Source organism: Phyllopteryx taeniolatus, chromosome 1, assembly GCF_024500385.1.
Source record: "Phyllopteryx taeniolatus isolate TA_2022b chromosome 1, UOR_Ptae_1.2, whole genome shotgun sequence".
NCBI classification, from domain to species: domain Eukaryota; kingdom Metazoa; phylum Chordata; class Actinopteri; order Syngnathiformes; family Syngnathidae; genus Phyllopteryx; species Phyllopteryx taeniolatus.
In genome coordinates this window covers 25,943,357-25,969,712 of record NC_084502.1, presented here as the reverse complement: position 1 = coordinate 25,969,712, position 26,356 = coordinate 25,943,357, and the positions used below count along the sequence as shown (strand labels likewise).

The 26,356-nt window shown below is 43.3% G+C and overlaps 1 protein-coding gene across 8 annotated transcripts in view; it reads left to right on the top strand.

Moving 5' to 3' along the window:
* The window catches only part of acot7 (acyl-CoA thioesterase 7), a 68,841-nt gene that overhangs the window by 19,923 nt on the left and 22,562 nt on the right, over window positions 1-26,356 (top strand). For 5 of the 8 annotated variants that reach the window (XM_061783505.1, XM_061783478.1, XM_061783469.1 and 2 more), the window contains 6 exons: window positions 2,612-2,703; window positions 3,393-3,504; window positions 3,599-3,613; window positions 3,725-3,811; window positions 23,170-23,286; window positions 25,730-25,914. In XM_061783505.1, coding sequence (XP_061639489.1) covers window positions 2,612-2,703; window positions 3,393-3,504; window positions 3,599-3,613; window positions 3,725-3,811; window positions 23,170-23,286; window positions 25,730-25,914 — 608 coding nt within the window. The remainder of the gene's footprint in view (window positions 1-2,611; window positions 2,704-3,392; window positions 3,505-3,598; window positions 3,614-3,724; window positions 3,812-23,169; window positions 23,287-25,729; window positions 25,915-26,356) is intronic. The other 3 variants (XM_061783496.1, XM_061783489.1, XM_061783460.1) reach the window with 1 other exon arrangement.

Genomic DNA, 26,356 nt, shown 5'->3' with positions numbered 1-26,356 from the left:
CATGCAGGCGTTGTCAAACCAATATTAATCTACACCAGATATTTTTTTCCTTCTAATTGTAATAATTTCAATTCTCCACTCGTGCAAGTGGTTTTACGTTTTATCCGCATGTCACTTTGATGCCTTAAGACACGGGTGTCAAACTTATTTTTGTCGCGGGCCACATTGTAGGTACAGTTTCCCTCAGAGGGCCGTAATGACATCGCCTCATCGTAGTATAACATATATGCAACAAATTGATGTAATTTTAAAGTCATGGATAGTAACTTGTTGACTTAGTTACAGTAAAAAGGGGTTTGGTTACAAAAAAGGCTTACAATATTGTTTTTATTTATTTATTACATATGACTTTTTGAAATTTCGATACAGATTTTAGCAAGAATCATGGAAGCTGACCTAAATGATTTGCTTTTGCGGGCCACATAAAACGATGTGGCGGGCCGGATGTGGCCACCCGGCCTTGAGTTTGACACCTGTTCTGTAACGGCTTATTTTTGTGGGCAGAACGTATGGAACACTTAGCACTGTCCCATCCTGAGTGTGCAGTCCTGGTAAAGTTACAGAAAAAACATACAGACAACCTTTCAAAGTCCCCCAAAATAATTTTTCCGGTGTGGTGGGGGGTGCTGATGAAAATATTTTTTACCCAAAACCATCATCATTGACGGCCAATCCGTAATCGTCGATTGGGGGGGGGGGGATTTCCAAACGTGAAATGGTGTATTCCCTTAAGTAATTTTGGGAAAACAAATTTGATATTCGGGGGGCTGAACATAGGTTTTAAGGGGAGTAATGCAGCAAAACTCTGTCATAAACATATACTACCAAATCATTTTGAGTGGGTTTGAAAGGTTTTTATAGGCCTAGCGAGGCCCCTGCGTTAGTCAAGGATTACAATCGCTAACCAATTACAAGCGATTAATCCCCCCCCAACAATAAAGGACTGGCTGTCACAGATGCCATGTTGGTATGACTTTGTACTGTAGTGTTACTTTAACACTCAATGTTATTGGTTTGAAGGTATTTTTGGGAATGTACAATCAATTAAAAATCAAGAGTTGATACACTTACCTATCATGCTGAACTGTAGCCAATTCCACATCACTTTTCAGACATCTGAGCTGAGACCAAGACTTGCCCGAGACCAGAATTCACCGAGACCACGACAAGACCAATACTTTTGGGAGTCGAGATCGAGTCAAGCCCTAGACCGAGACAAGCCGAGAGGAGCAAACCCATAAAAATCTATTTTAAGAACTATGACAAGGTTGCACAATTAAAGAGCATTCTCTCTTTAATTGTATTTTTCTTTTAAATGCATTTGGCACCCAAAAACACGGTGACTGCAACTTGTTGACTAAATACCATCTACCCCCGCTATAGTCAGGATGTATCATAATGCCCCCATAAGTGGTTAGGGATATAGATGGGTGCAATTTTAATTGCTTTTTTGAACAAACGGTAACGAAATAAACATGACCAATTGTTGTGGTTTTAACATACTTGGCCAATAAAGCTGATTCTGATGTATTAAATGCATTTGTATTGTGGCTATGGCCACAACTGATGCACAGTTAACCAGTTAACAACTAGCCACTAACCTGAGCTCTCAACAGCCAACTCTCCATTCTCATTTACTGACTCCCACATCACTCACCAAGCTTGACCACGTCTTTTAAAGCTGCACACACTTAAAGTCACAGATATAAAGTGTGGAATGTGAGGATGGATACCCCAAGTGGAACACAATAATACCTGCACCTCACACACACACTTTGTTGTTCAGTAATGCAAAACCAATTTTATCAGATTACTTGAGTGATCAATGGAATGGAGCCCTATGGGGGGGCACAAGTCAGTGCAAACTGTAGGCCGGTCCCAAGCCCGGGTAAATGCAGAGGGTTGAGTCAGGAAGGGCATCCGGCTTAAAACTTTGCCAAACAAATATGAGCGTTCATCCAAAGAATCAGAGGGACAGCCAAGGTTCGATGTTTTGGAGACAAAGTTAGAGAGCGCAGACTTCGATGGTTTGGACACGTCCAGAGGAGAAATAGTGAGTATATTGGTAGAAGGATGATGAGGATTGAGCTGCAAGGCAAGAGAGCTAGAGGAAGACCAAAGACAAGGTTGATGGATGTCGTGAGGGAAGACATGAGGGCAGTTGGTGTTCGAGAGGAGGATGCAGGAGATAGGCTTACATGGAAAAGGATGACGCGCTGTGGCGACCCCTAACGGGACAAGCCAAAAGGAAAAGAAGAAGACTTGAGTGATCAATGGGCTAATCGGATTCTAAAAATATTTGATAGCTGCAGCCCTATATTTAATGTATTCATACTCCGCAGTGTGTTTTGCACAGTTCTCAACCTACGGTACTCTCTTAAAAGACATTATTTATTTGTGTCATAGGAAGAGTGTGTCAATTTGTTATCATCAACTTTCTACATGTTACAGCGGCCAAAAGATTTCTTTCACTGCGAATCAATGATTGCTTTGCATAGGCTGCCCGCATCATGTTTCACAGTTGCAAAATTTACTGGAAGCAGAAAGCTTCCTGAGTCCTTGTGACATTTTCCATAGGTAGAAGACATTGACCTTTTCTCCTTGCCTGCAGGTGCCAAAAAGCTGGTCAACAGGGCCGTACTGTGGTACGTACCCTGCTCTCTGCAGAATGTCGACAAGATCATGGAGGTGCCGCCCATCAAGGTACGTGAAAAATGTCTGCTGCGCTGACCTTAATCAACCAAAGTTTGGCATTTTTCAGGTTCCTGTCACGGAAAGAGGCCATCTGATCAAGTAATAGTTTGTCAGCCTGGTGAAATGCCCATTTTACTCATCTTGCTTGAATGCCATTTTGAGAAATCCTAGTTTATGGGACTCCATAAAGTGGTGTAGGGCTTTTGTGCGCCAATGCAATGCTTATGTTCCTACTGTACATTTAAAATACGTCTTTAATATCTATTATCTGAGTATTCAGAGAAACCAGTCTCTCACCCAAAGTCAGCTGGGATAGGTCATTTTACCCACGACCCTAGTGAGGATAAGCAGTAAGGAAAATGGATGGATTGAGTACTTAAAGACAAACGCGTTAACATTGAGTGCTGTGAAAAAACATCGATCTCCCCCATCGTTGCTCTACATCACAACATTCTGCTAATGTACAAGAAGTTCCCTCTCTCATCAAGATGCCAAGAAGAGCAAAAAATAGATCATTCTCAGAAACATGATAAGACCACCTACTTGAGCACTGAGCTATCTTGACACCACATGCAAGGTAAAGGATAGATTGCAGTTTCATATCTGAAGGACAGATGGAAAAAGGTTTCAATTATGAGATTATAGTGTCGCAAAAAACATCAGGTGGTAACAATTTTCCATTATAAATGTATGTATAGTTTGACGCAGAACAAGAGGAAGAGGGTCTGAAGCGCTACGAGGCTCAGAAGACTGCGAGACTGAAAACCAAAGAAGTGGTTGATGAAGTTGTGCCACCGCCTACCAAGCCAGGTAACAGACTCACTTTGAAGGAACATACTGTAGAAGAAGAAGAAAGTATGTACACTTAACTGTTCCTTAAATGTCATTATGGTCATTCAAACAGAGGATGCGCCAAAAGGTACAGCATTGTCTTTCTTTGTGTGCTGTCATGAGCACATATGCAGTTTTGCTAGTTGCAGCATATAGGGCAAAATGTACACATGTAATGCATTGTTCTTTTGCATCGCAGAAAAGTACACAGTTGGCTTCAGCCAGTCCAGTCTGATCCATCTGGTGGGTCCATCTGACTGCACACTACACGATTACGTTCACGGAGGTGAGTTCATTGGCTTGCCTCAATCATCCAAACTGGCTGAAATAGACTAGGATGTAAAAAGATGCTAGCTAGCTACAAGGGGTTGAACGACTAAAAGCACACAGCAACCCATATTGACAGAAAAAAAACGTAATTGTTGAAATTTTTGCAGATTTATTAAAAAAGAAAAACTGAAATATTACAGAGCCATAACTATTCAGACCCTTTGTTCAGTATTTAGTAGATGCACCCTTTTGAGCTAATACAGCCATGAATCTTTTGGGGAATGATGCAACCAGTTTTTCACATCTGGATTTGGGGATCCTCTGCCATTCCTCCTTGCAGATCGTCTCCAGTTCTGTCAGGTTGGATGGTTAATATTGGTGGACAGGCATTTTCAGGTCTGTCCAAGATGCTCAATTGGGTTTAAGTCAGGGCTCTGGCTGGGCCAGAACAGAAGAAGAACAGTCACGGAGTTGTTCTGAAGCCACTCCTTTGTTATTTTAGCTGTGTGCTTAGGGTCATTGATTTGTTGGAAGGTGACCCTTCAGCCCAGTCTGAGGTCCTGAGCATTCTGGAGAGGCTTCCGTCGGGCCCCGACTGGTGGAGGACTGCAGTCTCCCATCTCCCGACTGCATCTCTGGAGCTCAGCCACAGTGATCTTTGGGTTCTTCTCTACCTCTCTCACCAAGGCTCTTCTCCCCCGATTGCTCAGACGGCCAGCTCTAAGAAGGGTTGTGGTTGTCCCAAATGTTTTCCATGTAAGGATTATGGAGGCCACTGTGCTCTTAGGGACCGTAAGTGCAGCAAAATGTTTTTTTTTTTAACCTTGGCCAGATCTGTGCCTTGCCACAATTCTGTCTCTGAGCTCTTCAGGCAGTTCCTTTGACCTCATGATTCTCATTTGATCTGACATGCACCGTGAGCTGTAAGCTCTTATATAGACAGGTGTGTGACTTTCCTAATCAAGTCAAAACAGTATAATTAAACACAGCTGGACTCCAATGAAGGTGTACAACCATTTCAAGGATGATCAGAAGAAATGGACAGCACCTGAGTTAAATATGTCACAGCAATACTTATGGCTGTGTGATAGTTCAGTTTTTCTTTTTTCATAAATCAGAAAAAATTTCAACAATTCTGGTTTTTTTTCTGTCAATATGGGGTGCTGTGTACATAATGAGGAAAACAAGTTTTGCTCTTATAGCATATTGCACACACAGCAATACGTTTTAATCACTTATAGTTTGCACTTTAGTTGCCTTGTGACTTATTGGTCCAAATTCTTTTCTGACACTTTTACAGTCACTCCCCAAAGAGGGCTTAATGCTTTATATTTATTGCATAGCTGTTTCTACACTTTGTTGCTTTTACACTCACAGTTGCTTGGGCTGCTTGAAGATGCTGACACAAAACCGTGACTGATGCCTTTTGGGATGGCAGTATTTTAGTCTGTCAGGACTTGGTGAATTTAAGACCTGAAATGCGCATACTGGGTCTTTTTTTCATCTTAATTTATGGATTCACAGTCCCTTTGGCGATCAATAAAGTTATAGCCGTAATTAAACATTTGGAAGATATAGCACCAGTCTACAAAATGTCATGCAGGGTGTATTTTTGTCACCTCATTCACCCATTTGTTCTCATGTTGATATGCAGACAGCAGAAGCAGCCCTTTGACATTCCATACCTTGTATACAAGCCCTCTTTTCAACAAATACTGTCCCAGCAGTACATCCAATGCAGTCAAATATTAATCGTTGGATTGGTTCACAAACTCCAGAATATGCATTTGCTACAGTTTGTTCCTCAGTCTCAAAGGTAAGTAATACTAAGCAATACAGGAGGAAGTAGCATCTCTGTGTTTGGGTTTCAACACTGGAGCAGAGAGAACCCATGGCCTTATGGTGATGTGTGGATACCCCTCAGGTGGAGGATGAAGCCGAGACTCCCACAGAAGAGAAGAGACAAAAGGGAATTGGGATTAATCACAAAGGATGCAGAAGAGGGAAAATTAAATCAATGGAAAAAAACAAAACAATGAAAGTGTCTAAATCACTTATCAGTTTATTTTTGTGATTCTTATGATTAGGTTTATGAGCCTTCAAAGCGCCCCTTCTTGAGCTGCCACCTTATTGTGGTGGAGGGGTTTGTGTGTCCCAATGATCCTAGGAGCTAAATTGTCTGGGGCTTTATGCCCCTGGCAGGGTCACCCATGGCAAACAGGTCCTAGGTGAGGGACCAGACAAAGCACAGCTCCAAAAACCCCTTTGCTGACAAACAATCCAGGAAGACGTTTTCCCTTGCTCGGGCGCGGTTCACCGGGGCCCCCCTCTAGAGCCAGGTCTGGAGGTGGGGCTCGAAGGCGAGCGCCTGTGGCCCATGGGGCCCGGCCGGACACAGCCCGAAAGGGCAATGTGGGTCCCCCTTCCCATGGGCTCACCACCTGTGGGAGGGGTCATAGGGGTCGGGTGAAGTGTGAGCTGGGCGGTGGCCGAAAGCAGGGACCTTGGCGATCCGATCCCCGGCTACAGAAGCTGGCTCTGGCGACGTGGAATATCACCTCTCTGGCAGGGAAGGAGCCAGGGCTGGTGTGTGAGGTCGAGAGGTTCCGACTAGATATAGTCGGGCTCGCCTCCACACACGACTTGGGCTCTGGTACCAGTCCTCTCAAGAGGGGTTGGACTCTCTTCCACTCTGGAGTTGCCCACGGTGAGGGGCGCCAAGCAGGTGTGGGTATACTTATTTCCCCCCGGCTCGGCGCCTGTACATTGGGGTTCACCCCGGTGGACTAAAGGGTAGCCTCCCTATGGGTAGTCTATGCAACAAACAGCAGTTCAGATTACCCATCCTTTTTGGAGTCCTTGAAGGGGGTGCTGGAGAGTGCTCCCGCTGGGGACTCCATCATTCTGCTGGGGGACTTCAATGCACATGTGTGCAATGACAGTGAGACATGGAAGGCCATGATTGGGACGAACGGCCCCCCCGATCAGAACCTGAGTGGTGTTCTGTTATTGGACTTCTGTGCTCATCACAGATTGTCCATAACGAAACACCATGTTCAAACATAAGGGTGTCCACATGTGCACTTGGCACCAGGACACCCTAGGTCGCAGTTCGATGATCGACTTTGTGGTCGTGTTATCGGACTTGCGGCCGCATGTCTTGGACACTCTGGTGAAGAGAGGGGTGGAGCTGTCAACTGATCACCACCTGTCGGTGAGTTGGCTCCGATGGTGGGGAAGATGCCGGCCCGACGTGGCAGGTCCAAGCGTATCGTGAGTGTCTGCTGGGAACGTCTGGCAGAATCTCCTGTCAGAAGGAACTCCCACCTCTGACAGATGTCCCCCGCCTCCCCTTGTTCCGGGGGAGGCGGGGGACATCGAGTCCAAGTGGATCATGTTCCGCGCCTCCATTGCTGAGGCGGCCGACCAGAGCTGTGGCCGTAAGGTGGTCAGTGCTTTTTGTGGTGGCAATCCCCGCACCCATTGGTGGACACCAACGGTGAGGGATGCCATCAAGCTGAAGGAGTTCTATCGGGCCTTTTTGACCTGTGGGACTCCTGAGGCAGCTGATTGGTACCGGCTGGCCAAGCGGAATGCAGCTTTGGTGGTCGTTGAAACAAAAACTCGGGCATGGGAGGAGTTCGTTGAGGCCATGGAGAAAGACTTCCAGACGGCTTTGAGGAAATTCAGGCCCGCCATCCGGCGTCTCAGGAGGGGGAAGCAGTATACATACATACATACATACATACATACATACATACATACATACATACATACATACATACATATATATATATATATATATATATATATATATATATATATATATATATATATATATATATATATATATATATATACTATACACTGTGTATAGTGGGGATGGGGTGCTGCTGACCTCGACTCGGGATGTTGTGAGTCGGTGGGGAGAATACTTCGAAGACCTCCTCAACTCCACCGACACGCCTTACAATGAGGAAGCAGAGTCTGGGTTCTCTGATGCGGGCTCTCCTATCTCTGGGGTTAAGGTCACCGAGGTGGTTAAAAAGTTCCTTGGTGGCAAGGCCCCGGGGGCGGATGAGATTCGCCCGGAGTTCCTAAAGGCTCTGGATGTTGTGGGGCTTTCCTGGTTGACACGCCTCTGCAACATCGCATGGACATCGGGGACAGTGTCTCTGGATTGGCAGACTGGGGTGGTGGTCCCCCTTTTTAAGAAAGGGGACTGGAGGGTATGTTCCAAGTACAGGGGGATCACCCTCCTCAGGCTCCTTTGTAAGGTCTATTCGGGAGTACTGGAGAGGAGGGTCCGTCTGGGAGTCGAATCTCAGATTCAGGAGGAGCAGCGTGGTTTTCGTCCTGGCCGTGGAACAGTGGACCACCTCTACATCCTCGGCAGTTTACATGGTTTGTGGACTTGGAGAAGGCGTTCGTCTCTGTCCCTCGGGGAGTCCTGTAGCAGGTGCTTCGGGAGTATGGGGTACCGAACACCCTGATACGGGCTGTTCGGTCCCTGTACGACTGGTGTCAGAGTTTGGTCCACCTTGCCGGCAGTAAGTTGGACTAGTTTCCGGTGAGGGTTGGACTCCGCCAAGGCTGCCCTTTGTCACCGATTCTGTTCATAACTTTTATGGACAGAATTTCTAGGCGCAGCCGAGGCATAGAGGGGGTCCGGTTTGGTGGCATCAGTATTGCATCTCTGCTTTTTGCAGATAATGTGGTTCTGTTGGCTTCATCAAGCCATGATCTCCAATTCTCACTGGAGCGGTTCTCAGCAGAGCGTGAAGCGGCTGGGATGAGAATCTGCACCTCCAAATCTGAGACCATGGTCCTCAGTCGGAAAAGGGTGGCGTGCCCTCTCCAGGTCATGCCCTCTCCAGGTCGGGGATGAGAGAGTGCCCCAAGTGGAGGAGTTCAAGTATCTTAAGCGGTAGAAAATTGATGGATGGACCTACAAAGTGGTAGAGGAGGTCCTGTACAGAAGATAATATTCAAATAGTGCAAAGTTGTCGTGCACTGTGATGGAGTTTGTGTTCACAGTAATGTCTACAAAGTCATAAAAAGTAAAAGTAACTGGGGCTTTAAGAATAACTAAACGGAATTAGTGTCAAGCTGTTTTACAACCTGTTCCCCCATTCTACTGTGGTGAATGACCAAGATACTTGACTATAGAAGAAGTAAGCGTTTCACTTTGCTGCTCTAACAGTTTCCACTCTTATGGAAGGACTCTTTACTAGATTTTTGTGCGTGTCTGTCAGAATTTTTGTCCATTTGTGAGATCACTGATGTTTAATCCGAAAGAGAGAGCCTGGCTCACCAGCTCCGTTTTAGTTAATCCAAAATTGCTTTGTGGGGTTGAGATGAAGTTCCTTGACACCAAACCAATCCAAGTTTGCCTATGACCTTGCTCTGGGCCATAGTCATGCTGTAGCAGACTGCTCAAACGGTTCCCACTAGATGGGAACATACGATTGACCAAAAATGTCTAAGATGAACATCTCACCAAAAATACAGTTACAGTATAAATTCAAATACTGAGGATCTTGTCTAGATTTACTCAGGAATTGACTTACTCAGTGTGAAATCTGGGCCCGTTTAATTGAACACAAAGCTGATATACTTGCAGGAATCTAAGAAAGACACATGGGATCTTAAATGGTAATTTACAGACTCATGAAGTGGAATTGGATAATTTCCCACAGCACACCTGATGATTTCTTACGGCACACTAATGCTGTGGGACAGTAATCACTGCCCTCGTGGATGAGTACTTCCACGTGTACAGCACAGCACTGTAGAGTGGAGTCATGTTAACTGTTGGAGGAATATGATTTAGTCAACATTTGACTAAAACCTTTGTTTTGAGCTATTAAATATAAACATATTTCAAATAAAACTGCATACAGATAGAAAGCGGATGTCCATCGATCCATCCATTTACTGAGCCGCTTCTCCTCACTCGGGTCGCGGGCGTGCTGGAGCCTTTCCCAGCTATCATCAGGCAGGAGGCGGGGTACACCCTGAACCTGTTGCCAGCCAATCGCAGGGCTGAATGGTTGTTCGTTTATCAACCATTCACACCTACGGGCAATTTAGAGTTGTCAATCAACCTACCATGCATGTTTTTGGGATGTGGGAGGAAACCAGAGTGCCCGGAGAAAACCCACGCAGGCACGCGGAGAACATGCAAACTCCACACAGGCGGGGCCGGGGATTGAACCCCGCTCCTCAGAACTGTGAGCCAGACGCTCTAACCAGTCGGCCACCGTGCCGCCACAAGCGAATGTCTTTGCATGAAATACAGTACATACCAGTGGGATGCAAATTGCTTTAGAGGTGTTTCCAAATACCTCTGTCCTCACTGTATAGTGTATATTGCTTTGGTTCTGCTGCCATTTCTGCCAATGTCATGAGTGTAAAGAGAGAGAACAACGAGAGAGATGTGAGCAAGATGAACAGGAGAGAGCGCATGGAGGGCAGGACGAAAGATCGCTGCGAGCAGGGTGGGACAGATAAATGTTGCACATGTCACGCTTGGCTTTTTACTTTGGAGTGCTTGCTGAGACATCTGTCCAATTAACAATCAAATGGAACAAGCATCCCTCCCCCCACACGATCTTTATACATGCAATTTCTCATTAGGGCAATGTTCCCCGTTGCTCGCTGCTGCTGCTTGCACTACAGTTATTTTGTTTACATAAGCAAGAGTGAGGTCAGGCAAACCTCCCTTTTCCTCCTCTTCTGTTCTCTCCATCTCTTGCTTGAGAGAAGTGACTTCTATTTGAGAATACAAACTAATAATTATGTTCCCTCTCCGCTCTGTGGAAATGTGACCTAGTTAGCTGAAGCCTAAGGAGACGTAAAGCACACGCACAAACACAGGAACACCAGAGCACCCTGCTGCTAAAACAAGACATTTTGAGGAGTCCTGTTATTGAATAAAGCAACAGAGGAATAAGTGACGAGGGTGGGGGGGCGGAAGAACCACAGTCGTAATCATCAGAATTAACCTAAAGTTAAGTGTGTTTACAGGCAATATGAAATGTATAATATAGTATTTTCCAATGTTTTCCCACTATATTGCATTTTTTTTATACATCCATCCATTTTCTGTTCCACTTATCCTCACTGGGGTGGCGGGCGTGCTGGCACATGCATGTATATAGACACTACAATCCGTACAGTATTTTTGATACATTTTATACAATTATTTTTGTGTTCAAATACATGTACAATGTTTTAAAAGGTGTGTTTTAATAAGTTTGTGTTTTAATAAGTGTTTTTGAACTGTATGGGAGGGTTATAGCTATATAATAGTTTTTTAAAATATATATTCTCTATCACAGATTTTCACCTATTGTGGGTTTCCTGCTTGGAAGTACCACCTGCGATAAATGGGGGATTCACTGTTCCAGTAATGTTTATAATGAGTGCAATAGATATGGACCTGCATAATGTATCTATTGTACATTATTTATTATGTATTTCATTTATACTGCAGGAAGAGTTTACCAGTGGAGAGTTGAAACCAAAAGCCAAGTTGTTTAGTGCGTTTTAAGAGGTACTGTAAATGTGGCACAATTATTATTCTACTTCAGTATGCAAAGTAAAAAGTCAACACAAAAGTGCGAATGAATCCTTTTAAACTATAACTTGGTTACAGCTCTTCATTTATTCACCATGCACTTACACAACACTGAATAGGGCTGGGCGTTGTTAAGAACCTCAGGATTTGATTCGATTTCGATTCTTAAGTTTGCGATTCGATTTGATTCTTTCGGGTTGCAATTCAATTTGATTCGATTGATTTAAATGTTTCTATCGATTCAGTAAGAAGTAAAAATACATAATGTGTAAATTTGGCAAAATTGTAATTATTTTTGAGGCCTTGTAAAAATATGTCTTAATGTCACATCACATTTTTTAAGCAATAAAACATCTAAAAGTAAAAATTTATATACAGTGGGTACGGAAAGTATTCAGACCCCCTTAAATTTTTCACTCTTTGTTATATTGCAGCCATTTGCTAAAATCATTTAATTTAATTTTTTCCATTCATTAATGTGCACACAGCACCCCATATTGACAGAAAAAAACGAATTGTTGACATTTTTGCAGATTTATTGAAAAAGAAAAACTGAAATATCACACAAAGTATTCAGACCCTTTGCTGTGCCACTCATATATTTAACTCGGGTGCTGTCCATTTCTTCTAATCATCCTTGAGATGGTTCTACACCTTCATTGGAGTCCAGCTCTGTTTGATTATACTGATTGGACTTGATGAGGAAATTGTTGAAAATCGGGCAACCTGAGCAATCAGGGCAGAAGAGCGTTGGTGAGAGAGGTAAAGAAGAACCCAAAGATCACTGTGGCTGAGATGCAGTCAGGAGATGGGAGAAAGTTCTAGAAAATCAACCATCACTGCAGCCCTCCACCATTCGGGGTTATATGGCAGAGTGGCCCGACGGGAGCCTCTCCTCAGTGCAAGACACATGAAAGCCCGCATGGAGTTTGTAAAAAAACACCCGAAGGACTCCAATATGGTGATTCTCTGGTCTTATGAGACCAAGATAGAACTTTTTGGCCTTAATTCTAAGTGGTATATGTGGGGAAAACCAGGTACTGCTCATCACCTGTCCAATACGGTCCCAACAGTGAAGCATGTTGGTGGCATCATCATGCTTTGGGGGTGTTTTTCAGCTGCAGGGACAGGACGACTGGTTGCAATAGAAGGAAAGATGAATGCAGCCAAGTAGAGGGATATCCTGAACAAAAACCTCCAGAGTGCTCAGGACCTCAGACTGGGCCGAAGGTTCACCTTCCATCAAGACAATGACCCGAAGCTCACAGCTAAAATAATGGAGTTGCTTCAGAACAACTCAGTGACTGTTCTTGAATGGCCCAATCAGTGCCCTGACCTAAACCCAATTGAGCATCTCTGAAGAGACCTGAAAATGGCTGTCCACCAACATTCACCATCCAACCTGACGGAACTAGAGAGGATCTGCAAGGAGGAATGGCAGAGGATCCCCAAATCCAGGTGTGAAAAACTTGTTGCATCATTCCCAGAAAGACTCATGGCTGTATTGGCTCAAAAGGATGCTTTTACTAAATACTGAGCAAAGGGTCTGAATACTTATGACTGTGTGATATTTCAGTTTTTCTTTTTCTAATAAATCTGCAAATATTAAAAAAACAACAAAAATATTCTGTCAATATGGGGTGCTGTGTGTACATCAATGAGGAAAAACATTTAAAAGGATTTTTGCAATTGGCTGCAATAGAAGAGTGAAAATTTTAAGGGGTCTGAATACTTTCTGTACCCACTGTACATATGGAGTACAAAAGTAAAAAAAAATATGGCAGTTGTGTATATACACTGAAAAGGTAAAGTGCATGTAAACTTAATATGTTTATTTCCTTTTAGAAATTGCACAATAACAACTTATTTGTTCATATGAAATACAAAAGTTAAAACATGATGACAGCTCTGTCTTGAAAAAGTAATGTGCATGTCTACTTAAACAATGGTTCTTTACTTATCAGGGGTACTATTATTATTCACAGGGTATTTAAGTAATACCTAATGATATAGCATGTTTGCAGCATTGTGAGACAAGCCAGGACCGGTACTTTCTTCGTCAAACCCCATTCATTTATTGCGTCTGTCAACAAGTTTGCTGTTTTACTCCCTCCTGTGTAGCTTCTGTGTAGGGGGCTCTTGTCTTCAGAACATTTGACACGAATTCCCACTCGTTAGAAATTAAATGAGAAGTGATAGTTACGTAGTATGTAGGGGTCAGTCGCTCTTTCTGTCGACTTCAATGACTCCCAAAGCGTGGTCTTAACTCTTTGTACAGTTCCGGGACAGCGACTTCTAGTGTGTTTTTGTGTTGGAATTGCGGATTGTGGTTGGTGTCTTTTGTCCATTTCTGTGTTCTGGATTTACAGGGGAATCCAAAATGACCCCAAATGTCACATAAAGTCGAAGTTGCTCGCTTCACGCTGCTGCTGCAGCCACTGTTTGCTTGAGTAGCCATTGTTTGGCTTCCGTCCATACAATGCACATTTTTTTTTTTTGTTTTTTTTTTGAGCTGATTCTCTTTTAGTGCGGATTCTTGTTTTGACTTAAGTCGATCATCGACGCACCTTCATGCCAGAAACGTGCTCTGGGCGGAACAACCCCAAATGTAGGCATTCCCAATTAAATTTGGCCTTCTGCGTATTCTCCCATCGACTTGTGCTCTTCCTCATACATGCTTCAGATGCTGTATTTAGTCGAGCACTCCGCCATGGTGAACCATTACACTGTAATGAAATGCTGTTAATTTACAGTGAATTTAGAACAATATGTTACTGTATTTCATAATAACTGTAAAATACTGTTAGTCATCCCTTGCAGGTAAATCAACAGTTAAATTAGTCATTTAACAATAACGGTAAATAACTAATTTAACATAATAAAGCAGAATTTTTAATGAATAGCTGCAAATTAATGGTGGATTACAATTGTATCGTACTGTATTTTAAATAATTGTAAAATATTGTTAGTCATCCTTGCAGGTGAATTAACAGTTAAATTAGTAATTTAAAAATTACAATAAATAAATCATTTTAACAGCATAAAACAGTATTATCTAAATTCACGGTGGATGACAATACCTTACAGTATTTTTTAATAATTAGGGTTCAGTGTCTTGCCCAAGGACACTCCAACAGTAGACAGTCAAAACTGGGATTGAAACCACCAACTCTTTGGTAACTCACCCCAAAGTGATGGAAATATGCGCACCATCTTCCCTTCACATGCCCACGCCAGCATCTTGCTGATGAGTGAGGGTTTATGTTTCAATTTTGGTGACAACACTTCGTAATTAGTCAAACTTTTGACGTTACTCATTTTGGAGTGAGAAGACATGAATATCTTAACTTTGGACAGCAAAGCCTGCTCATCATTCCAACCAGAAGAACTCTCACAGGACTGTTCGTTAGTATCTGGCTTTCATGTTTAACGTACAAACTGGCTCCAGATTGATATGCCATTCAGTCTCGAATAAAAAGCCCTGTAACAGTTTCTTTTATTCGTGGCGTCACCTTATCGTGGTGGAGGGGTTTGTGTGTCCCAATGATCCTAGGAGCTAAGTTGTCTGGGGCTTTATGCCCCTGGCAGGGTCACCCATGGCAAACAGGTCCTAGGTGAGGGACCAGACAAAGCACAGCTCAAATGAACCCTTATAATGAATTGCTTCAATGTCAGTTTTATCAGTTTCCCTTGCTCGGACACTGGTCAAAGGGGAATGCAGCTTTGGTGGCTACTGAGGCAGAAACTCTGGCATGGGAGGAGTTTGTTGAGGTCATGGAGAATGGCTTCCTGACAGCTTCGAGGAAATTCTGGTCCACTATCCGGTGTCTCAGGAGGGGGAAGCGGTGCACCCTCAACACTGTGTATAGTGAGGATCGGGCGTTGCTGACCTTGACTCGGAACATTGTGAGTCGGTGGGGAAATACTTCGAAGACCTCCTCAATTCCACCGACACGCCTTCCCATGAGGAAGCAGAGTCTGGGGTCTCTGAGGCGGGTTCTCCTATCTCTGGGGTTGCGGTCACCAAGGTGCTTAAAAAGCTCCTCGGAAGAAAGGCCCCGGGGGTGGATGAGATTCGCCCAGAGTTCCTAAAGGCTCTGGATGTGGTAGTCCCCCTTTTTAAGAAGGATTGGAGGGTTTTCCAACTGCAGCCTACCTGGTAAGGTCTATTCAGGGGTGCTTGAGAAGAGGGTGCGTCGGGAAGTCGAATCCCTGAGTAGGAGCAGTGTGGTTTTCGTCCTGGCCGTGGAACAGTGGACCAGCTCTACACCCTCTGCAGGGTCCTCGAAGGTGCATGGGAGTTCGCCCAGCTAGTGTTTTGTGGACTTGGAGAAGGCGTTCGACCGTGTCCCTCGGGGAGTACTGTGGGGGGTGCTTCAGGAGTATGGGGTACCGAACCCACTGGTACGGGATGTTCGGTCCCTGTACGACCAGTGTCAGAGTTTGGTCCACATTGCTGGCAGTAAGTTGGATTTGTTTCCGGTGAAAGTTGGATTCCGCCAAGGCTTCACTTTGTCACCGATTCTGTTCATAAGTTTTATGTTCCGGGCATGTCCCACCGGTAGAAGACCCCGGGGACAACCCAGGACATGCTGGAGAAACTATGTCTCCCGGCTGGTCTGGGAGCACTTCGGGATCTCCCCGGAAGAGCTGGATGAAGATGCTGGGGAGAGGGAAGTCTGGGCTTCCCTCCTAAAGCTACCGCGACCCGACCTCAGATAAGCGGAAGAAAATTGATGGCTGGATGGATTTACAGAAATTTAAAGCAAAAATAATGGACCATCCAACCTCACACCTGTACACAACTGTGATGGGTTAAATGTGGAGGAAAAAACTCTAGTGAGTATGTGTTTGCGACAAAAAAAGTTTATATAGTATAGTTTAATTTATTAAAAATACAGTGACATACAGTCAAAATAAATTACCAGCTCGCACCGTTAAATTAAGGTAACATACTGTAAGCCATAATACGGTAATATACAGTACTGTTAAAATAAATTATGGTAGATAATTACAGTACCGTAATGTTACAATCACATCATTACAGTAAATGCACTGTAAAATTACTGTAAATTACTGATGTCCCTGCTACCAGTAATTTTTTTTCCTTTGGAGATTTGGAGTTTTTTCCCCCCCCTCATCTTTATTGAACATATACAAAACAAAACATATCAACCAGATAGTCAATTGGGAAAATAAGGAACAAAGAGACAATACACAAGGAATGTACATGTTCTCTTGAATTTTAGATGCAGTTACAATTTACATCACACGTACTAATTATAATGTAAAAGAGACTTCCAGAAAGCTATACAAAACTCCACGATCAAAGATTTCGCGACAGCCTCCACTGTCAGTGAATCACGCCTCTTTGGTAAGAGTGCCCTCAATCACAATTTGCACGCAGTGGGTGTGTCAGAAGTATAGATGGGAGACTCCGCGTGAATAAAATGTGCAGCTGTTTAAAAAAAGGAAAGAATCAAGCCCTAAATGCAAAGGCAGGGTTTGTGACGATGTCCTGAGCCAATGTTCTAAATGTTTTTAAAGACCAGACAAGAGACTGCGACGTCCTGATGTCTTTAACTCAACATTCACTCAAACCCAAACTTGTACACTCCTTTTCTTTGCTGCATGTTCACAAGCATCTGCCTACTTCTCCTCATTCATTTTGCCCCCCACCATTCTTAGTCCATGTTCTAAGGAAGTGTATCAACTTTTTCCATGGAAACAGAGGTTTATTTCCACAGGTGGACCACAGCTTGGTCTAATTAGAATAAGTGCACTGAAAACAGATACTTTTTCATTTAGTTATTTCTCTGCTAAATTCACACCATTAAACCTTAAAATGAGCGATGTGCCCAAAAACAAAACGTTGAACACTCATTGAAACTTAAAAGGTCTGAATTCAAACACTTTGTGTTTATGATAGGTGGTCTCATATGTTTGTTAAGCACTGCTACACTACAATAATCTCTGATAGCTTGACTATATCGATTGAAAATTACGGTAGAGCATAGACGGCAGGCATGCGCTGACCTTTGCTATCATGTCAAATATACTTATTTTCCCTTCCCCAAAAATGAAAGAAACACAATAAATAGGAGCGTTTTGAGGAGAGTCAGAAAATGGTAGCTGAAAAGTCTCTGGGTTACCTAATTTATATACACAAAGTATGGCAAACTATTAGAAACTGCTTCCAGCATGATGCAGTGCATTTCTGTATCACTGCAAACTACAAGCACAATGATAAACATCTAATTTTGAAATCTAACGTTTCCATTAAAGATACTCTTATCTGTTGCTTTGCCTGTTGCTGAGTGTGCACCATAACACAGTCAGCACTTCTCTGTAATTTTGTAAGCAGTATGCTTAGTAAAGCCTAAAGGAGAATAAACAACCGTTTATGGCGGTTTCCGCAGTGATGTGGGTGGATTTCTGGGAGGCATCAACAGGAGCCGTTTCCATAGTTACAACTCATTAGGAGGCAGTTTGAGCAATCTGATGCTGTCCACGATCAAAGCACTTGCAGGGGAGTGGATAAGGTGAGCAGAGGCCAATGAAGGGAGTTTAAGAAGTGATAAAAGGACCTACAGTAGTTACCAGTTTACCGATGGACCAGATGGGACATCAGTGTAATGATTGCTTTTACCAAAATCCAGCAAATCAAGAATAGAATTGGATTAAAATGAACATAGAGGTTGAGGGGTCATTTTGAACAAATCATGATGCCCTCCTGGGATGTAAACACCACAACAAGGAATTGCAATTCCCATAGAAATTGCATGTGAACGAAATGAATTGAGGACTTACGCTGGTTAATACATCAAAGTGTCTTAGGTTTTATGTTCATTAATCTGTCCAGCACTTTGTGAAAGCTGGGGTTGTTGTTAGTGCTATATGAATAAAGTTGAGGTGAGTTTCAACAAAATTAGAATTATATTTTTTTTTTTTAAAAAGCCAAATGTAAACACGGTAGTTCAGCAAGGGTCGAACTCGCGCATAAAAAATCCTCATTAACCAACCAACCAGCCACCATTAATGCCAGTGGCAATGCACTCAGCCATATAGCCACAGTTGTCAACCAGAGGCCAAACCATTCTTAAGCCAGCCAAAAAGCGAGTGCAGCTAGTACAGCAAAGTTTCAAAAAACGTGTCTTGGAAATTGCTTAGAAATCAATAAATAGTTATTCCAATCTTTGAATCCCGCCATTTTTGCTGCTGATCGTCTGAGGACGTCGCCAGACACGGCTGATACCACGGGGGTGGGAGGGGTTAACGGTTATTCGTAATTGGTAACTTTGTTATCGGCTGTGGCCGCTGGAATCTGACGCCCCACCTCGGCTATATCTTCTGCATTGTACATGACCCCGCCCCGCGTGTCCTAATTTAACGAGACAGTAAACGTCTCAGTACGGTGGCTGAGCGCCCAAACTGGAAGCGACATCATGAAATGGCGATAAACAAATCAATTTTACTCACCGTTCACAGAATACTTTTTAATCCTACTAATGTAAAAATATATACACATATCTTATATTTTTATTAGAATATTTAATTTTCATTAACTTTTTATACTCTTATTCAGAGTGACTGCTGAGCAGTGGGGCAGTGCCCCTACCGTCCTTATTGACCGGTTGCCACTGCTCTGCAGTATTTCATTGTGATGCATCTCAAGATTAATCACTGAGTTATCTAGAGAATCACCTCCACATACATACCGAAGGTTTCTTTTTTTTTACAATATGGCAGACTGGATTATTCAATAATCAAGTCAAGGGGCCCATACAGTATGCTTGGTGGCAAGACTGTGAGAGGTCACGCAGACCTCGCTCTTTTTCACTCCCTCCCATTTACATCAGCATGACCCTCGTGTAACGTCTGACTGGGCTCATATGAAATGTTGATGTGCTATGAAGCCTGCCTTGAAGACAGACCTACTGTCGTGTTGCCATTGGAGCACAATGTACATGAAGATTTGGGGTGGTGGTGGCGGCAAGGAGTGTGATCACTGAGGTATTCTGCCCTCTGGCAAACTGGGCTGCACTGGGGACTGGCTTACTAATTGGATCCCCACCCCCCCTTTCTGAATGAGCTCTCTTTCCTTTTCACACACAGCAACGCCATCACACCCCAACCCTCCTTCCCCATCCACCCCCTGGCTTGTTCCCGCCCTACGGCAAAGGGAGTCATAGTGTGCCATGTCACCCTGTGAATGTGTAACGGCGGCCCTTGGGCTGTCTTGGCCTTGCTTGTCCTCGTTTTCAGTCTCACATCAACCTTTTATGTCTGTTTTACATGGTGTAATGGGAATTCTGTTGTTTACTATAGACAGAAGCCCCGTTTATCGCAGGGAATATGTTCCAGACCCACCATGATAGGTGAAAATCTGTGAAACAGAGAGACCGTATACAAATCTTTTTAACGTTAAACGTTCCAACCTGCTTACTGGCAGTCACACGTCGCTCATGCTGACCTCTGGTTTCAAAAGTCTGATTTTGTGGCTGCTGTCTTCAATTTGTTCCACCTGCTGTTGGTGCAAAGCTGTCACAGACGTGGATGTTAGAACAGTTCCTCAAGCGAACATATCTATGATTTTTACACATTTACACAGCATCTAAGATGAGATTCTTACATTTCACGCCATTTATTTTTGTTTTTTCACATTGCAACACACTCTGTACACTACTTGGAAACAAGCAGCGTGAGTCACACAGCGTGACAAATGGACCCCGTAGGAAAGGGGTGGGGCTGCTTCGTCCTATATCCTGATTGGTTCAGTCCACCTTCTTTATTGAAGAAGGACCAATGGGCTGCCCTTCTTCATTCCTCGAAGAGGTTAGGTCGATTTCGTACTATATTCTGATTGGTTTAATCCGCTGTCTACAGTAAAGATAAACCAATTGGCTGCCCCCTCTAAATTTTGCGCCCGTCTCTTAAAAAGAAAAAGAGGGGGAAAAAAATCACCCCCAAAGGACTGCCGGCCCACTGGGCATTTGCCAGGTATGTCCGAAGGCCAGTCCACCCGTGGCTGGAACTGAGGCCTTAGACAACATGGAGGGAATTATGAACAGTTTAAAATACTAGTCCGTGTCAGCGCAAAACTTGCAGGCTTCTGCTATGAAGCAAAAAAGAAAAACAAGCTTTAATAATGACTGTTTCGACTCACATAAATGTAATTATGTTTTACATTCCCTTAATATTATGCAATACACATACAGTATATTTAATTTGTCGCACAGCATTTACATCACATGCATGAATATCTGAAATTGTGTGACACCAAGTTATGTATAACAGTTTTTATCTTTTATCTTTGCTCCTAAAGTAACGACAATGGAAGACAAACTCTTTCCTAAAGTAGTAATTTCTTAACATTAGAAATTCTGCTACATATGGGATGTTTTTTTTTTTCCCCCCAGTCGGTAGCTTTCACAGATCCACCGACCACAGTGATTACTGATTAATACAGACAAATATTGTTTTTGCACGATGCAGTACACATGGAAAACAGTCCGATGTTATAAAATATGTTGTAGATGTTTAAAGGCTTTAAGAGTAGGAAAAGCCTGTCTGTGGATAAAAGTTTGATTGTGTGTCTGTTGGAATTAACATGCTTACTAAAACTGTTCCCACAAGGTTGGGAACATAGAATTGTCCATGATGTCTTGGTTCGATGAATAATTAAGCACTAAGCGGTCTAGTCAATTCATTGAATGGTTCGTACTAATTATTTAGGATTACAAGTTATCTGGACCAGTGGTTCTCAAACCTTTTATGCCAAGTACTACCTCAACAAATTACTACCTCTCCAAGTACAAACATCATGATAAACATAATATAGTAGCGCAGAAGGCCTAAGTGTTCATCAATAATGAGGCAGCGGTTTGGTCTCTAAAAAGTATTTTTTAAATTATTTATATAATTGTAAGCCACTCTAACATAATGCACAGTTTGTGAACAGTAACACTTAATTTTTTTAGGATAATAAAACACTAATTGAATTATTCAATTCAAATTTATTGCACATAAGTTTAAAATTGCAGCTGAATAAATGTTTGGACAAAATGTTCTAAAAGAATAAATGCAAATCTATTGTACTCAAAATTAAATACAACTGAACTGTACTTAACAATCTGTAACAATGCAGAGTTTGAAAATATAATTCACTGATTCTTTTGCATACCACTAGAGGAACGTAAACACTTTGCAAGTTACTGATCTAGTGTCCAGATGGGTCTTCAAGAGTGACCAGCTTAGAAGTATAGAAGCTGCCTGTAAAGATCCATGATGTACAGTATAATATCTGAGACTAGACGGTGTTGTTTTGTTCAGTGTCCGTGATAGGGATTAGCTGTGTTGCACAATCGTACATGTAGAATATCAGCATTGGCCTGATATTTAAAGGGCATCTGGCAGAGCTTGATGAGCTCAGAGGAGATGACTGGACATTAAGAAGTGACATCAGATTCGTGAATGAACATGTTTTTGACAGCATGGGAAATGGAAAGTCACGGAGCAGCATCATTAAGACGCACTATGTTCCGAATTAAACTTTTACCAAAGCGTTATGTGTCTTGTTAATAAAATTACAGTGGAATTTTCATGGATTTAGGAGAACAAGATTTTGGAGTAATAACCAACTTTATTTTGAATCACCCAAACAGGCTGTCTTTTATGTGAATACAGCAGGCAGCACATTCTTGTTTGTACTCCCACATATCAGGCTCCCTGCACCGTGCAGATGGTCAGAGCTAAAAACGCCATCCCAAGCAGACTTATTGATTTTATGTTGCATGTGAGACTCAGGGGGAATAAATCTGGCAGCTACACTTTATTACTAGAAATTGCAGTTCTTTCAGAAATGGCATGTGGATGTTGATAGATATCATCACTGAGACAAACTGGCAATGAAATCAAATGAAAAAACTCACCCTGCTGAATACATCAGCGCATATGGCTGTGAGTTGGGCATTTTCCATCGAAAATGTAAATAGACTTGGAAAAAATAAGGAAAACCACAATGAATGGTACACATTGTACACGGGACATTGACTGAAAAACTGGACAGCAGGACTTCAACAGAAATACAGTACATAATGTACAAATAATTTGTTAAAAAAAAAAAAGTCCAGTGTTTTAACAGCCCCTCCAAATGATCTGCAATTTCCACATTTTTAGAATGATGGCGCTTCCATTTGAAACCCGCAAGAAGTTTCCTTCATTTCTAGCACAAATGCACAGACAAATCATAAAGCTATAATTTCATTGCATCTCCATTTGTGCTTCTTTATATTGCAATCTGCACTTTTCATTGTTCTCTCACTGGGTTACTTTGTACCTCTTTAAAAATTCATCAACTTTTAATGTGACATCTGGCAAAGTGCCCTGTAAGCTTTTTGAATTATTTGACATGGTCTTTAAAAGTGAAAAATCACTGAAAATAAATATCACCCTTTTTTTCCCAGTACCAAATATGCTGGCGTGGGAAGCACGATGGCACTATCATCTCAGAGCAAGAAGGTCTCAGGGAAACAAGGAATTTGAAACAATTTTAAATGCTGTATATACTCCCTCTGCTTGTGTCTGTTTTCTGTGGGTATTCTAGCGTCCTCCTATTCACCAAAAACGTACATTAGGTTCACGGAACACTCTAAATTGTCTGTTTCTTTGTTTGCAGTTCAGTTAGAATACTGTACAACAATTTTAGCCTACAAAGAAGTACAGTAATCCCTCATTTATCGCAGGGATTACGTTCCATGTGACCGAAGTATGCCTGTTTTTGTGTTGAACAGGAGTGACCATGAAGCTGATGGACGAGGTTGCGGGCATTGTGGCAGCACGCCACTGCAACACCAACATTGTCACTGCCTCTGTGGATGCCATCAACTTTCATCGCAAGATTAAGAAAGGTGACCATTGTGATGACAACACTGCTCATCACCAAAATAGCACCATAGTTACAGTAAAGCGTGGCAGCGGCAGCAACACATTTTGGGTTTTTCTTCAGTTGGAACCGGGGACTGAGTCAAGGTGGAGGGAATTATGAACACTTCGAAATGCCAGTTAATATTAGTACAAAACCTTCAGGCTTCGGCTAGAGAGCAAAATATGTCAGAAAAAAGCCTACTAGAACATCCAACCATCCATCCCATCCTTCCATTTTTCTTTGGTAGGGAAGTCCAGACTTCCCTCTCCCCAGCCATTTCATCCAGCTCTTCCGGGGGGATGCCATGTATATTCACAAGCTGCCCGAGAGATGTAGTCTCCTCAGTGTGTCCTGGTCGTCCCCGGGGCCTCCTCCCGGTGGGATGAGCCCCTAACACCTCACCAGGGAGGCACCCAGGGGGCATCCTAACCAGATGCCCGAGCCACCTCATCTGCAGCTCTAATCTGAGCGCCATGCGGATGATCAAGTTTCTCACCCTATCTCTAAGGGAGAGCCTGGACACCCTGCGGAGAAAACTCATGTAGCCCGCTTGTATCGGTGATCTTGTTGTTTTCGGTCACGGCTCGTCACCATAGGTGAGGGTAGGAACGTAGATCGACTTTGCTTTTTGGCTCAGCTCCTTCTTCACCAAGACCGATCGATACAGAGTCCGCATCCGGTAACATGATCCACTCTGTCTCAATGTCCCTCGTAGTGAGGTGAGAGTTGAAACTCCTTCTTTCCTCCCAAACATTTCCTTCCAGGTCTCAGTCATGCCTACGTGAGCATTGAAGTCCCCCAGCAGAACAATGGAGTCTCTAGCAGGGGTGCTCTTCACCACCCACTCCAAGGACTTCCAAAAGCATGGGTACTGAACTTCTCTTTGGTGCATAGGCACAAACAACAGTCAGGACCCATCCGCCTACCCGAAGGCCGGAGGGAGGCTACTCTCTCATCTACTGGGGTGGACCCCAACATACAGGCACTGTCGTGGTGCAATAAGTATGGCCTCAGTCCAGAGTGGAAGAGAGTCCAATCCCTCTCAAGAAGACTTGTACCGGAGCCCGGTGTGTTGAGGCGAGCCCGACTATATCTAATTAGAATTTCTCGACATCGTACACCTGCACAGGCTCTTTCCCTGCCAGTGAGGTGACGTTTCACGTCCCTAGAGCTAGCTTCTGCAGCTGGGGATCGAACCGCCAAGGTTCCCTCCTTCAGCCGCCGCCCAGCTCACACTACACCTGACCCCTATGGCCCCACCTACACATGGTTAGCCCATGGGAAGGGAGACCCATGAGCCCCTCTTCTAGGCCTGGCTCCAAAGGAGGGCCGCGGTGAAAGCGCAATCCAAAATTCGTATTTTTCATTTGGGTTTTTTAAACCAAGTTTTGTCTGGTCCCTCACATAGGACCTGTTTGCCATGGGTGACCCTACCAGGGGGATAAAGCCCTGGACAACTTAACTCCTGGGATCATTGGGACAAACAGACCCCTCCACCACGATAAGGTGACGGCTCAGGGAGGGGCCTACTGGTATGAGGAAGGATTTGTCTCAAAATTATTAAATATCTGCGATTTACACGTTTTTCCAATCCACAAATATATCTGCGGTTTAAACATTTTTCAGATGCACAAATATATCCGCGATTTACACTTTTGTCAAATCCAACAAATATAGTCGCGATTTACGTGTTCTTTTTTGTTGTTGTTGTGTGAGCATTGATCATGACTTATCATTTGTAAATATTCAATTCTTTTGCTTGTGAATTGTTAGTGCGTTTGTGGATCAGCGGGCATGCACTTTTATTTTTGAGACAAACGTTAACGCAGTTTTCTAGATAGTCGCGCGTGCGCGCAGTCATTTATTTGGGGTTTACCAGAAGCACTCTAAATGGTGGTGCATTTAATGTGATTGGGAAATTCTGAACACAGCCACATCTCCAGTTATGAGAGGGTGTGTGCACATGTAACCATATTATCTTGGTTGTTTATTTTTCCTCCTCCTCTCAAAAATAATAATATATTTTTTTCAAATGGGTTTTACAGATTATGCTGTAGGTTACATTAATGCTTTAACAGGTTTGAAATGATTTATCTTGGGCTCATTTTTATCTGACAAAAGCCTGGCATTTGAACAGGGGTTTGTTGACCTTTTTATATCCACTGCATCTAGACCAGGGGTGGGCGAAGTATGCACCGAGGGCCACATACAACCTGCTTTCTTTATAATCCGGCCCACCAAGCATTAAATTATGGGGGGGGAAGTCCATTGCATGATTGGTTTCACCTGCCTGGCTTGTTACCAGGAACTCCTTAAATATCATAAAGATCTATTTGAGGTCTCTGTCATTTTGATTTGGCAAGCAATGTTTTACTTTTTAACCTTTGAAAACAGTTGAATCACATTTTTTTCCTCCCCTTGTTAAGGCTGTGTGGTGACTGTAGCGGGCCGTCTGACATTCGCCAGCAACAAGTCCATGGAGATAGAGGTGGTGGTAGATGCCTGTTCGCTGGTCGACACGGAGAAAGTTAGCTATCGTGCAGTCTCTGCCTTCTTCACCTTCATCTCGCTGGACAAGTACGGCAAAGCTCAGCCCGTCCCTCCTCTTAAGGTTGGTGACATCTTGCAGACTCTGAAGTATGAACCTCAAATGTCTCCGGCCCTGTTATAACATATCACCTTATTTGTCCAATGAAGTCAGACACCTTATAGAGTGAATTATTTTTTTTTTGTAGATTTGATGTACATTCAGTGATTAGTACAGTGGTATTATATGGTGGCTGACAGGGGCAAATGCGTTGCAAATGGTCTTATGCTGCAAACCCAGGAATGACACAAAACAAAAAACACACAAAGGAAAAATGCTGCAAACACAAAAAAATGCACACAAATCCCCCCAAAACTGCGAGAGAAATGCTGCAAGTTCACGCCACACAACGGAAGTTCATTAGGCCACTAGGGGGCACGACCTACGGGACGGACCAGTCCTGTAAGACCAAATGCATCACAGGTATGTATAGGTAGATACGACACGCGCATTTTGAGCTCCATGC